Consider the following 15436-nt stretch of genomic DNA (forward strand, 5'->3'; position numbering starts at 1 on the left):
TGATGATAAGAACAGAAGTTGCTCATGTTGCCCGAAGTAGTAGAAGGTCTGTTTTGAATATTCATATGGAAGGCTGACTAGAGAAAGCTGAATACAGCCTTCAAGAAACGTGGAACAGGAAAGGTGGTTGGGAATTCAAGGTAACTCCAGGGATCTTAGGAGGAGACATTCTTACTTCTTCATTCTTATCCATCATTGAATGGGTATAGCCAGGGCTGCCAGTTACACACTTCCACATAAGCCTTAAGAATGCTGTCCCCAGTCCTCACTTTAGCAGCACGTACACTAAAAAAAAGAATGCTGTTCCCTGAGATATGTAGCACGTACCCTGCAAGGCCATGTTCTGTGGCCCAACCACAGTGGCCACTGTCTCTTCAACCATCCAATTTGCATTTTTCTCTACCTCTTATGCTTTCTCATGCCTCACTCTCCAATTGGAAAATGACACTGCAAGCCTCTAATTCATGAACTTGCAAGGTCAGCTCCATTCTTGCCCTGTCTTTAATTCACTTCCATGGAAGAGAATCCCTTTAGCTCCATTCTGCCTTTTAGGTCAGGCCACATCAGAGATTCTTGATCAAGTAATGGTTGACTGTCCTTGAATCAGGGCCCCATCCCAGTCTCATCAGCTGTAACTGAGGTGGAAAAGGGGAGGCATTCTAGAGAAAAAGAGTATAAAACATAGTGGTTTAATTGCATTTCAACAGAGGCTGTGTGTAGGTTGGTTTCTCTAAAATGAGACTGTGGACAGAGTAGGAAATAAACTTGACATTTCTAGAAGTGTTGTTTCTTAACGTACAGTTGATTTAACCATTGCATGGTGGAGGCTTAACTGTCCTTGGGCCATGATATAAATTCTTTCCATGGCTGCAGCTGACCCCAAGGGAAACTAACCCACTCGATTTTGATTCATAATCAATAACAGAGAAGCCAAATATTCCCTTTGAAAAGATAGATGATTTCATGGCGAGAAGCTCAGGAGCATTAGGATTCAGCCCAGCAGACAACTATAATAAAATAGGATCAAGCAGAAACTTGGCTGAGAGTTCCAAAGTGCAACCTATGAATCTGTAGCTACTTAGACACTTCACATGGAAAATCAAAGAATTCAGTCTTGATTTAATCAGTGCTGTTGCCACATGTAAGTGTTCTCTGTGCTATAAAGGTTAGAGAACCACTAAACAAGGAGGCAGAACAAAAATTGAAGAAAAAGTTTCTTTAGAAATCTCTTTCTCTGCCCTGTTTATTCAAAGTCAACAAGGCTCTATGAATAATTTTATCAGGTTTAGAGGTTTTGTGTTGCTTTTCTTGATAAATCTGGCCTATAAAGTACTTGAAACTTATTCGATATACATTATGAAATATATTTAATCAGGTGTACTTTGGGGAAAGGGGGCCCTACATGGGGGCTACTCATGTTTTAGCTGGAAGCAGTTTCCTGATACATTTCTCATCCCATCTTTAATATCTGCCCTCATCTGTGTATTTCAGAATCACCACAACAGCAGCATGCATGATGGACTTGAGAAGATACCCATTGGATGAGCAGAACTGCACGCTGGAAATTGAAAGCTGTGTGTACCTGTACTTCTTTTTCATTCACTGTATTTTAGGCTTTGTCATTGTTTGACATCTTTTCCAGGGCATATCTAATTTTCTTGCCATAATTTTTTAGCTCTCTTAAAGATGGGAGGTTTAATCCTCCACTCTACAAATTACACTGTCATGAGAGAGACAGAGACAGAGATAGAGACTCGGCATAAAAGAGATCCCCATTCTAATCTGATTAAGAGAGTCTGCTTGCTGTGCTGAAATATGAGAAAACAAACACTCCTCATCTTGGTCCATTCAGTGAGAAGAGAACAAACACTGAGATGCAATTTTCTCACAATATGCTTCATCACACATGAGTGGCTGTACTCCTGGGAACCTGGGCAGTTGGAGTAAAACTCATTTCCCATCAGGAACTCAGCTTTACAAGCAAGCTATTCCTGCATTTTGGCAATTTTCTCAATTTGAAGAGTATTCCGATGCCTTATTGATAATTCAGTGTTGAGTACTTCTTTGTGAGCAATGAGAGCTGCATCTTTATTATCTAACAAACAAGTGTCCCGCCTGCTACCTGAACTACGTCTCTTGGCATATCCAGATGTTTCTGTTGCTGTCTTCACTTACCCTGGTCTATCATAGATTGGTTTATTATTGGTCTCAACTGGATTTAGTCTTGTCTGTATTTATATGGATTTCTTTGAGGGGGATGGCAAATGACTGCAGTGTTACTCAATGCATTTGTGGTGAGGAGTGTCTTTGTGAGTAAATATATTGGGAAGTTGTGTTGGGTGTAGGCCAGTTTTCATCTCATATAGAGCCAGCCCCACAGTGCCCCTCACTTCCACACTAAACCAATGCCAAGTTTTCTGAGAGCCGTGCTTTCAGAAAGAGTGACATGAAATCATGTGAAGTGATGCATAGTGGAATCATCTGGGGAGATTTAGCGTGGAGGATAGAAAGCTCAGGGAATAGATGATGATTTCCCAATAGTTGAAGGACTATCTTAGAAGTCAAGTGGGTTCTGTGTGCCCAGAAGGTACAACTCCCAGTGATGTGATGGAAGTTTCTGGAAGGTAAATTTGGGACCTAAGTAGGAAGCAGCTTCTACTCCGAATGTCTGAACACATAGTGAGTAGCCTCAGAGAGTACAAATTCTGTTACTGTGATGTTTGAACTGAGGGGGATGATGGGCAGGAAAGTCTGTTATCAAAGATTTCCTCAGAAAGTGTGAGTCTTCAGAGAATCCATAGGTAAAGCATCTGAGTGGAAGTAGGGATTTTTTGGTGACCTGACTACACACATATGCAAAAAGTTTTATTTAAGTCAAGAGGGAAATGTGGGTGTGTGTGAGCCCCTACATAAGGGGGAGGGCACACAAGCCCTGGGCATAGTATGCTGGTTTGAGCCACAGCCGGAAGATCAGTAGTGCTAGGCTGGGTGAACGAGAGAGAGAGAGTGGATGTACTCACAATACACACAGAATCCTGCAGATTCTTGGCATCTTTGTAAGGAGTTTGAACTTATTTCACTAATTGTATTGGGAAACATGTGCCGGGTTTAAGCAGAGGAGTGGCTTGATAAGATGTGTGTGTTATGAACAGTCGCCATGGCTGCCAGATGAGAATGGAATATAAGGAAGTCAGAGGGAAGGGAGGAGACAGCAGCTGTAACCACCATGATGCAGGGAGAGAGTGTAGCAGATGGGACAAGGGAGATGACATTTACCGTGGAGAGCAGTCATCCCCATAGCTTTGGTCTATTTGTCAAATGTGGAGTGTCTGCCTTATGTCGTATTACACATTCAAATCAAGAAGTCCATTATACTGATCAGGTATTTTTCTCTAGGTGTGAATTTTAATCAGCCTTACTGATGAAGTTGACCTAATCCTTTAGGAAGATTCTTGGTGCTACAAGAAATATCAGATTTTATTGTCCTATTTCCTCATTCTGAAGAAGCACTGACTGATTGATTACCAAGTGAATATGAACTCCATGCTAAGAGCTGGGCTTGGAGCTACAATCCAGCTAATAAATACTCCTCTCTCTAAGGCCCAAGAGTATCCCAACAAAACGCATTTCTAATGATGGCAAACCTATAGCCAGGAACACCTGTTGAAGCCATCCAAAAATGCTGATGAGGACACTATTTTGCCCTGAGAGGTTCTGATTTTATCAAACATTGATTGGTTAAATTCACTCTCAGTGTTTTAACATTTCCATGGGTTTTCAGAGTTGCCTTTCTAAAATTATTTATATTTGAGTTTTCATTTTTTTCTTACAACCATCTTCTTCAGTGCTGTTAATATATATTTTGAATTCATTTCTATGCAACACCCAGTCCTCTACAATTAGGATTTGCAAACAAAACTCTGGTCAGAACATTCAACCTACCCAGTTCCTCTATTTTTCAGCACCAGTGTGGTACAATTCAAACAGCACAGGTAACCAAAAATATTCCAAAGTTAGTTCTTTGAGGACACTTTTTCTCATAGACAAGCACATGAAACATATCTACTTCAAATATGGGCAAGCTGTTATTCCATTTTATTAGTTACGATTTCTTTACCTTTGCATGTATACAAAATGTTGATTCTCCATTTCTGCCATGTCCCTGCTTTTTCTCCTGGCAGATGGCTATACCACCGATGACATTGAATTTTACTGGCGTGGCGGCGATAAGGCTGTCACTGGAGTGGAGAGGATTGAGCTCCCACAGTTCTCTATTGTGGAGCATCGTCTGGTCTCAAGGAATGTCGTCTTTGCCACAGGTGAGTCCTGTGTCCACTCACTGGCTGAGTAGGCAGTGATGGTATCCTAATGAAACTGTGCAACTGAATCACAGCACTTGGTCATCCAAAGATGTACACCATCAATAATTGATCATCTTAGCTATTCCTTTTCTCTGTATCTAAAGGGATTGATAAGCTTTGATGGTAAGGAAGGATCACCTGACAAGGAGATGCACTCAGGGGCTGGTTATTGAGAAGTTAAAAAACTAAGTGAATTTAAGCAACCCATGTTTGGTAACATAAGAAACTCTCATCTCTGAGCAGATGGGAGGCTACTGATGGCCTTGGAGGCCAACAAGTAGGAAAGACGAAGGAAGGAAGGAAGGAAGGAAGGAAGGAAGGAAGGAAGGAAGGAAGGAAAGAAGGAAGGAAGGAAGGGAGGAAGGAAAGAAGGAAGGAAGGAAGGAAAGAAGGAAGGAAGGAAGGAAGGGAGGAAGGAAGGAAGGAAGGAAAGAAGGAAGGAAGGAAGGAAAGAAGGAAGGAAGGAAGGAAGGAAGGAAGGAAGGGAGGAAGGAAGGAAGGAAGGGAGGGAGGGAGGAAGGAAGGAAGGAAGGAAGGAAGGAAGGAAGGAAGGAAAGAAGGAAGGAAAGAAGGAAGGAAAGAAGGAAGGAAGGAAGGAAAGAAGGAAGGAAAGAAGTAAGGAAGGAAGGAAGGGGAAAAAGGAAGGAAAAGGAGGAGGATCTGGTAGTGGTACTATTCCCCTCCCAGAAGTAAGAGACCTTCTCCCCACTTCTGGGGTAGCAGTCAGCCTTGGTGCAAGAAGTTGTCACACCCTCAGTTAGCGATGCTTCTTGAAACAAGGTATCTTCTCCTGATACTATCTGGTTAAGGTTACCCTGGCCTGGGTTTCATTGTTGTCTTTATTTCAGCTGTCTAAAGACTGAAAAGGTATGTTCTGCTCTCCTGTCTGTCCTTGCTGAGGCTTTATTAAATTACAACTATATGTATTTTAATTTATGCAGTACTTTCTTGTTACCTTTGCATTCCTGCTGAGTGCCATATATTGTGATTGAGGTAATAAATAAAAGTGCTTCATAAATTGGAAAGTATTATAAAGACTGCAAACTCTGGGTTGAAAATGCTAAATAGAGGCAGAACTGGAACCTCCCATCTTGGCTTTTTCCTGTCAGTATAGGTTGAACGACAACAAGTAAGTCACAGTTAGCTTTAGTCCTGTGAAGGCATTCATGAAACCCAAGGAAGGCCTGTTCTCTCCACCCGTTGCCTCTGACTGGAATGCCTGTGACCCACAGTCACCTGCCTCCCCTTCACCTGGTCACCTCCAACTCATTCTTTAGCTTAATTTAGATGCCACTTCCTCTGTGAAGGCTTTTTGATCCTGGCCTACACACCTACACACCACTAACCGAGGCTACTCTGCATTCCCATGACTGCATTGACCTTCTTCTAGCTCTGCTGTGCCTCTCTCCTCAAGGATACATCTCCATTAGGAGGGACCTGTCCTGGTCATGGTTCACCCCCAACTCTCCCCACCTTGTGTAATGCCTCCCATGTCCTAGGTATGCAGCAATAGTCCCTGGGTAAGTGAACAATGAGTCAAGTGTCGACTTCCCTCCTCTCCACCCCAGCCTGTAAGAACCACTGGGACATGCCAAGTATAGACAAAAGCCTGAATGTTTAAGACACCAATCAAGTCCATTCTTATGCAGTGCCATTTTATCCTTTGTTGCAAGAGGTGCTACAAATATCCCTATAATCTCTAGAGACACTCATCTTGATGCCCAGATCCAGCAAGTACATGGGCTTATGATTAAGGAATGATTTCTACAACCAAGAAATCTGCCCTGTGGTGAATTGGATAAAATCATTTTTCTGCTTTTAGAACTGGGATTCAAACTTCCATGCTCCAGGTGATATAAGCAAAAGGTCTGTTCAGAACACAAGGGTAGTTTTCTCGTGGTGGAATTAAATGCCCATGCCTGCCTTGGTCTTAAAATCGCTGTTGTGGCCATTAGTGTGCTGCCATGAGGATCTCTTACTGCATTTTCATGCAACCTCAACAGAAAGCTGGGTGAGGTGTGTGCGGAGGATGGAGTGCTTCCATAGGAAAATGCAACCACTTGGAATGGGCTTCCGGAATCCTCTACCACAGAGCCACTCAGAGGCAACTGTTTTCTAAGGGCAATCTTTGTCTTTCTTTGAAGTATTTATATGGTAGAAAATATCCCAAACACATCTGAAAAAAATAGATACTACTGATGTGGGGGATAATATTTAAACTATGCATAGAATCATCAGCCTGTCAGAATGTGATACAATGTCTTCTTCCTAGCACCTTCCAAGTTCTGGAAAGATATAATCCAAAGATATAATCCATGTCAGTCAGTTACAAACCTCCCAAGCTTCAGGTTTATATTTGTGTCACTTTATGTTGTATGTCAACTATACTTCAATAGTAACCTTTTTTTAAAGAGCTTGCAGTTTAAAATTATTCTAATTGGCCTATTCATGAAAAGTGGCATAAGCCACATTGTTTTAAAAAATTATTTTAATTAAATATTACACCGATTTGTTTTCCTTTCCACAAGTGTTCTGAGCTAATGAGATTTTGATCAGTCAACTGGATTGAAGAATTCTGTAGCCTGATAGAATTCTCAAAAAAAAAAAAAAAAGGAAGTTAATTAAGAACAAATGTTCTGGGGTTTTATTTGGACCAGGCAGAGTCCATGATGAGGATTTAATGTGATTGTTTCCACCTGTACTTCGGCCTGGACGTAAACGTGCGGCCGCCATAAGAGTCTGCAGGACAATGTGTGGAGGCAAGCCTGGTTTCAGGAAGCAAGCAAGGCAGATAGAGTGCAAAATGTCAGGAGATATTCATTCTCAGTATCATGCAAGTGAAATTTTGTGCTTTACCCTCCTTGCCCTTGTCCTGCCCATTTGAGGAACTTGTAGAGAGCCCCTTGCTGGTGCATCCCCAGGGTAACATGGGGCTGCAGTCTACAGGGAAGGGAACACATATAAAACCAAGTTATGAATATTCACTCAGAATTGGCATGAACTAGGTGTGGGGCTGGGCCTGGCATCAAGGAGAGAAATAAGGAGTGTCTGGTCCCCTGGGATTTCTCATTGGCCCCTTATGTTTCAGGGATGTTCCCCCCGATGATGTCACATAGTCTATTATGTAGAAGAGTGTTTAGTGGGAATCAAGCCACAGTAACAGAACTCAATGAAATACGTTCAAGAGACAGTATGTACAGAGTTTAAAAACACAGACGCTGGAGCCAGACTGTTGGAACCTAAGTCCTTACTGAAACTTTCTAGCAGTGTGACCCAGGGCAACTTACTTACCCACTATGAAAAATAGAGATATTAATAATATCTATTTGGTAGGGTTTTGAGAGGATTGCATGAGTTAGTATAAGCAAAAAGGCTAGAATTGTGCCTATATTAACCACTAATTAGCTCTTATTAACTAATAAATGTGTGATCAGGAATGAGGCATGTTGAGGGGTCTGAGAATAGATACTCGAGCAGCTGACCAAATCTTTGTATATTAGAAAATTTATGACATTGTTCCCCTGGACTATTGTGCTACTAATTGCTTATTGGAGGGTTTTAAGAGTAGGGGTTGTCTGAGATTCATATTTGTATCCCAGTGCCTGGCCCACTCAGTAGTTTGAAAACTGAATGGTTACTGAATTGAGGAGAGAAAATCTGACCATCATTACTTAGTATGTATTGACCTATAATCAAATGAATCGGTTCTGTAAAAGATATATTATAAAAAATTAACTAAGAGATATTATATAAAAATATTAATATATTATAAAAATATATTCAAATATTTAAATTACTAAAATATGTATTTTTTTAAATCCATGTAAAACCCTTCTGTACCTGGGGAGGAAATTGAGTACACCTTTGCCTAGAAAGAGGGAACTGTGTGTTTCCATAAGCGTGTTTTAAAGACAACAAAGAAATGACTGAGAGCATATCAATGAGTAATTACTCAGTTCCTACCATGATTCAACAAATGGTTTTTGGGAAAAATCAACCCCCTTAAACTTGAGAGAAAAATGAAGCAAGACTGCATTACTCTAACTTTTAACCACAACGGCATGCTGTATTATAATTTACAGCACCTTGTTTTAAATATTTTTCACTAATATCCATTGGAGACTGGTAGTGGACAAATAAATTAGCCCAAGTTAAAGTTTAGGAAAACCAAAGCTCAAGAATAATAATAATTTGACCAAATTTGCATAGTAAAGCTAGAAAGGACACGTGTTAATCCCCAGGTTTCCTAAGAAATAGGAACCCCTAATACATTTTTTGACGAAGATTTTAAAAACTAGTCCTTTTATGCTTTATTTTAAATGATCATTTTCTGTACTTTTACATATTAATATTATAAGGGTTCTTACAAAACAGGTGAATACATAATTGGGATGACAAATAATGTCCACAGTGCCCGCCGTTAGAGTCTGTGCCACTGTCTCTTTGACATGCCTATGCTAACAAGACATGTGTTCCTGATGAACAGTGCTTTATGCAGGTCTCTAAAAACTGATATTGAGATTGGAGGCCTCCAAATTCCTAATCCAAAGCCCTAAAATCGTTTCATCCAACACCCAGAAATCTTCGATGTGAAGAAATGTGCCTCCGCCTTCCCGTTCACCTGCACTTGCTGCCAGATTAGTAGCTGAGCAATACCGTTTTCATGAAGCCGTTACCCAGATCCGAGCACTTTGATGACTGGCCATTGCAGGATGGGCTTCAGGCTCCTTCACCTTGTATTCATGTGGAGCACCAACCTGTCCTCCTTAGTTTAGCTCACAAATGTCCCCAGCATGAAGGCTTCATGACGGTTGTTGCATCTAACTCTTTTTCTCTCCTCCAAGCATATGCTCCCACATTCTGCCCAAAGGCTTTTGCTTCTGTTACAGCCCTCATTTGATATATTTTCTTCCTGTTTTTCCATCCAAATCCAGTATATTTTCAGTGGACAGTTCAAACACCTCCACTTAGCTTTCCTTGAGAGGGTCTGTCAGTTATCTCTTTCCTTTGGAAAACTTTGAATCACACATTGATTCTATCATTCCTTTATCAACTGTCAAACATTATTAATTTCTGTCAAATATTATTATCCTCATTCTCATATACATCAGGCATGCAATGATGATCTTTTGAATTAATTTATTGGGTCATAACCAGGTGCTCAAGATTTTCACAAAATGACCAAACCCCAAATATAGATTCTTCTTGAAAGTCAGAGAAGAGAAAAAAGAAAATCAATTATTCTCATTAGGCTCATCATATGTCATTCACAATTTCAATCCACTGGATTCCTTGGAAAGTCTTGGATCCATGATAAATATTCCTTCTTGATCCAGAATTATATTTAAATTTTTTATTAAAGTATAGTTGACACACATTGTCACATTAGTTTCAGATGTACAACATAATGACTTGACAACTCGCTATACATTATGCTGTGCTCACCACAAGTGTAGCTGCCATCTGTCACCATACAATGCTATTATAATACTATTGACTGTATTCCCTATGCTGTACCTTTCATCCCTGTGACTTGTTCATTCCATAACTGGAAGTTTGTGCCTCCCACTCTCCTTCAGCCATTTCTGTGCCTCCCCCACCCTCTTCTCCTCTGGCAACCATTAGTCTGTTCTCTGTACTTAATGTGTCTGTTTCTGCATTGTTTGTTCATTTGTTTTGTTTTTAGATTCCACATACAAGTGAATCATATGGTATTTGTCTTTCTGTGACTTATTTCACTTAGCATTATACCCTCTAGGTCCATCCAAGTTGTCGCAAATGGCAAGATCTCATACTTTTTAATGAATGAGTTTATAAAGTGAGTACTCAGATTATTCTTTGGCACCTACAATCTGTAGGATGAAGCCAAACCTGAAAACATGCATGGGTAGGACTTTCTAAGAAAAAGGAGGCTGGATTAAAAGGGATACAGAGGGACAAAGAGAAACAATGCAAGGGGGGATTCTCTCCCTCCTGCAACTTGTTACCTAGATATGAGATTACATGGCATTTCCTTTCTGCTTTAGCCATTAAAATAAAAAATGTATTTACTGTAGTCAAAGTACTTCTATTTAATGTGTCATCTACTTCTGTAAGACCCAGTAGGTGTCTATGGTAGAATTTCAGGAAATACTGAATTCGTATTTATAAAATAAGTAGAAACTTATATTAGTCTTTGAAATTCTTTTGATTGAAATCTGAAAAGATATTGGTGTTCTATATAAGCCTTTAGGAATAATGTAAGAAATTTTTACTGAACTTAACTTTTAAACCTGCTCTAGATTGATAATCCTGAAGCATTAAAAGTTGGGGTCTAGAAAAATTCTCTCAAAAATATTTAACAAAGCAAGTGTTATATCATTATATTCTAATTACTGAAATTAAACCAGTGACACAAGCAGGAATTTCAATAAAGAAAAGATTTTCACTTTTTCAATCCAATTCCTGTTTAAACATAATAAATATACATGTGTTACTGAAGTACTTGGGATGTGCCAAAAATATCTGGCTGAATGTCCTTAAAGAAAACAGATCCCAATTCATTAAAACTATGTGAGAATTTTAAGTAAATTGTCAAACTCCAGCCTTAAAGACTTCTAGACTTCAATTAAGCAAGACATTCCTAAGAGCGGTTAGAATTTTTCTCATGCTTTATTTTTTTATACAAAGACATAGATTGTTTTTTTCTTTTTTCCTTTAATGATAACTTTTAAAACTTTTTTGTAAGAGCACATATATAAAAATACTTAAAATATAAATGTAGAGTTATGTGGATTATCAGAAAGTGAACAATCTTACAACTGCAATTAGGTCAAAAAGTAGAACTCTGAAGTCTTCACTCTGACTTCTCCTAATTTCCTCACCTCCCTCCTTCTCAAAGGAAACCACTATCTTGTCACAAGGTAATTTCGTGTTTTTGAACCTTATTTAATGGGATAATAGAGTTTGAATTAATTTGTGACTGTCTTCTTTGACTGAACATTATGTTTATGAAATCCGTCCATGCTGCTGTAGTTCATTTATTTTCGTTGCTATACAACGGTGCAAGTACACCACATTTTGTTTATCCACTCTACTGCAGATGTAGATTTATGACTAATGCTACTGTGAACATTCTTGTACTTGTTGTTTTGTGAATATATGCACACACAGATGCTGAGTGTATACCTGGAAGTGTAACTGTGAATGTTCAAGCTTAATGATTATGCCAAACTGTTTTCCAAAGTGGTTTTACCAATTCACATTCATGCCAGTAATGCACGAGTGTGCCTTTTGCCCCACAACCTTGCTAGCATTTCACATGGAAGTCACCTGCTGGCTATTAGTTGATATTCTGTGGTTTTAACTTCCATTTTCCTGAGTACTAGTGAGATTAAGCACTTTTTCTTATTGGTTATTTGGACATTCTTTTTTTGAACTACTTACTTGTACAAGTCTCTTTTGTGAATTATCTGTCATTAATTTATTTGAATGATTTATACATTTTAGGTGTAAGTTTGTTATGCATTACAGTATGTCACAAAAATGTACTTTTTTACATTGAGACCTACAGTCCACCTGCAATTGACTTTTGTGAATGGTGTGAAGTATGGGTTGGATTTTATTATTTTCCACAGCACCATTGCTTTGCAGCAACACATTTGTCATAAATTGTTTGTATGTGCAGAGATCTGCTTTTGGACTTTACATTCTGTACCATGGGCTTTTTTATCCATCTTTGTACCCCTTAGTTCACAGTGTTAATTACTGTAGCTTTAAGTAGAGCAGATACTTTATTTACTGTTTACTATCGACTTTACTATTACTCTTTATTTACTATTGACTTGATTATTTTGGGCCCTTCACATTTCCTTATAACTTTTATAATCAAATCATTAATTTTCACCTAGAGGGGTGCCTGGGTGGCTCAGTCAGTTAAGCATCTGACTTCGCCTCAGGCCATGATCCCAGGGTCCTGGGATGGAGCCCCACTTCTCCCTGTCCATCCCTCTCCCCACTCGTTCTCTCTCTCTCTCTCAAATAAATAAAATCTTAAAAAAAGTTTTCACCTAGAAAATGGTTTGGCTTTTGATTTAGGAATGCCTTACTTAATTTGGTGAAAAGGCACATTGTTATAATTTTCCAATCTGTATATATTTTATCTCCATTTATATAGGTCTTCTATAATTTGTAGTAATAACATTTTAGGGTTTTCTGCACAGAAATATTGCACATCTTTGTTAAACTTTTTTTGATGTTTGATATTTTCTGATGTAATTATAGATGGTAAAAATTTTTGACATTATTTCTTGTTTTTTGCTAATATATAAGAACACAATGATTTCTTATTGAACAACTTTGCTAAAGTATTTATTACTTCTGACAATTCATCTGACATGTTTTTTTTACCTTTTCCCAAACACTGCAGAGAACTTTATGCATCTTTACTCACCATTTCTTCATTCTGACTTATATTTGCTATTGTCATTATATATTATAATTTTATACATATTTACAACCCTGAATGATACTATTGTTGTTGTTAAATGTTCACTTAGATATAATTTAAATGTTCTCTTTTCTTTGTTATTCCTTTGTTCTCTTATCTCCAAGTCACTATCTGTGAATGTTTTCTTCAGCCCAAAGAACTTTTATTTTTTCCTAAAAAATATTTTTAAAATATTTTCTTTAGTCTGAGTCTCCTGGTCACAAATTTCTTCTAGTTTTTTTTTTTTTTTAACTGTTTATGATCTTATGTCATATAGTCTTATAAGATGGTTCTAGAAATTTAGATTGGCATTTTTTTTTTCCATTTGAAGATGTTATTTCATTGTACCTGGCTTCCACTCTTTCTATTGAGAAGACCCTGCTGGTCTAATTGGTGCTCTCAGATTAATCTGTTTTTCATCCACCTCTAGGAATTTTTCATGATTTTTTTCTCTTTGTTTTTTTATTTCATTGGTATTTATGGTGTACCAAGATATGGTTTTCTCTGTAACTGGAGTTTGTAGATCTTCCTGAATCTTTGGCTTGAGGTCTTCTAGCACTTTTGGAGCGTTCTCAGCCATCACTGCCTTTGCTCTATTCTCTCCTCCATTTTTCTTCTAGGATTCCAATTTTAATTCCAATTTTGCAATTCCAAAATTGGATTTTCCGACTATATGTTCCATATATCTCACTCTCCCTTTTGAAATTTTCATTTTATTTTCTCTTCATGCTTCACTATGGAATTTTCTTCCAACTTATCTTTCAGTCCAACAATTTTCTCTTCGTTTGTGTTTAATGGGCTGTTATTATCCATGGAGAAATTGTGGGCATAATTCAAAGTGTACAATGATGTCTTCCTTCCTCAGAGAGGATCTATGCTTAGCTCTGTCAGGCAGCTAGAGGCATTAGCAATCCAGGACAGGTAATTCTGAGTTCAGATCCAGTCCTCGTACATGTTAATCCTTCTGGTTTATCTTTACTTCTTGGACAGAGCTCTTTGGAATCCCTACTTGATGTTCTCTGTCTCTGGTGTCTGCTCTTTTAGTTCATGAATCTGTCAAATGTCCTACTTAGTTTCTCATCTTTCCCTTCTAGAAAGTACATGTTTCAGCTACCTGAAATGTGACTCACCTCTCTCAGTTTCTTTTTTTCTCCAGATCTCGGCCCAGATTTTTACTGGCTTGCTATTTTTCCAGTGTCTTCAGGGAGGTGTATTTAAATTTTGCCCATTTTCCTCTAGTTGTTTCCATTGGAAATGTTACCTATTCTATAATACTCAAATACCATTGGTCTTTTTTTCTACTCCTCTTTATTTTTTCAGGAAAAAAGTACACTTGTTTCAATATTTAATATTTACTTAGTTCAGACTACTAAAACATGAGAGTAAAAAAAATTAGGATAAATTTTGCAGTCACATTTTGGAAAATATAATTCTGTATTTTTCCAATAACATCATATAGAGGAAACACTTACCCCAAGTGCTGTAAAGCTCAAAGGAGATCTGAGTCCTTGCTTGTAATAATAAAACCCTGTGGGGGGAACAAAAAAACAAAGCACTTGAATAACATTTGGTAAGGGAATCAGGTTAAAAGAAATATTGCATTAAATTTATTTTGATAAATATATCCAGCTAATAATCGAAGAGCTCCTTAAATATCACTCTGGATACAGGATCACCAGATTGAGACTTCGTTTTTTTGTATTGGTCTTGAATGTATATTCTGCTGACCAGCAAAATTTGGGATGTATTTTTTGTTTTTGCCAAATCTGAAACTTACTCCTAACTTTTTAGTTTTGTGTGAGCTAAAAGACTGAAATTTTTGCTAGATACATGAAAAACAGATTATTTAATATGCTTCTTTAATTACATGGTGTTTTTATTTCTCTTCCTTTTTTTTTTTTTCCCCCCTGGGGTACATTTGGACTGATATCTTCTGGCTTTATTTCAAAATACTTCTGCCAAGATTAGAAGAAAGAAAAAGAGAAGGATCCCAAAATGAATGATAATGAAACATTTCTGTTAAGATATGTGAATTTTCTGTCTTTCAAAAATCAATTTTCAAAATACCATTTTGCTTTTCATTAATGATTATGACATATTACAAGTGTTTTTAAAGTCTGCACATCATGCTGTTAATACATTCATTTAATTTTCCATAATGTCCATTTGTGAACTCCATGCTTTAGTAAACTAAAGCCCTGTGATCAAATAATTGCCCATTGGGTCTATAAATAACATCTACTATAGGTCTAGAGAATGTATTATATGAAATGTTAAAAAAAAGATTATCATCTCTATCTTATTTCCAATATAATTTAACCTTAAATTCTAGAGGCAAATTCCCATTCTTTTTCCCCCATTGACTTTTGTTAGAAGGATCCTAAGAGACAGTTCATCTGTGTTTGGTAGCCAAATGCTAATCCTTGAGTCCAAAATGGTGGGCCCAGAGCAAGCTTACTCTCAGTACTAAATGACAACTTAGCTATCACATCTTGTTGCTATGAAATCATTTTCCTGTAAGGTGTACAACATAGTGATTCCATAGCTCAGTACATTATACTATGCTCACCACATGTGTAGCTATCATCTGTCACCATACAACTGTTTC

At 37.9% G+C, this 15436-nt stretch overlaps 1 protein-coding gene across 1 annotated transcript in view; it reads left to right on the plus strand.

Annotated features, from left to right (window-relative positions):
- Nucleotides 1-15436, plus strand: part of GABRB3 (gamma-aminobutyric acid type A receptor subunit beta3) — a 221159-nt gene that overhangs the window by 179764 nt on the left and 25959 nt on the right. The window contains exons 5-6 of the mRNA XM_026510296.4: nt 1492-1574; nt 4182-4319. Coding sequence (XP_026366081.2) covers nt 1492-1574; nt 4182-4319 — 221 coding nt within the window. The remainder of the gene's footprint in view (nt 1-1491; nt 1575-4181; nt 4320-15436) is intronic.

Source organism: Ursus arctos, unplaced genomic scaffold, assembly GCF_023065955.2.
Source record: "Ursus arctos isolate Adak ecotype North America unplaced genomic scaffold, UrsArc2.0 scaffold_28, whole genome shotgun sequence".
NCBI lineage: Eukaryota > Metazoa > Chordata > Mammalia > Carnivora > Ursidae > Ursus > Ursus arctos.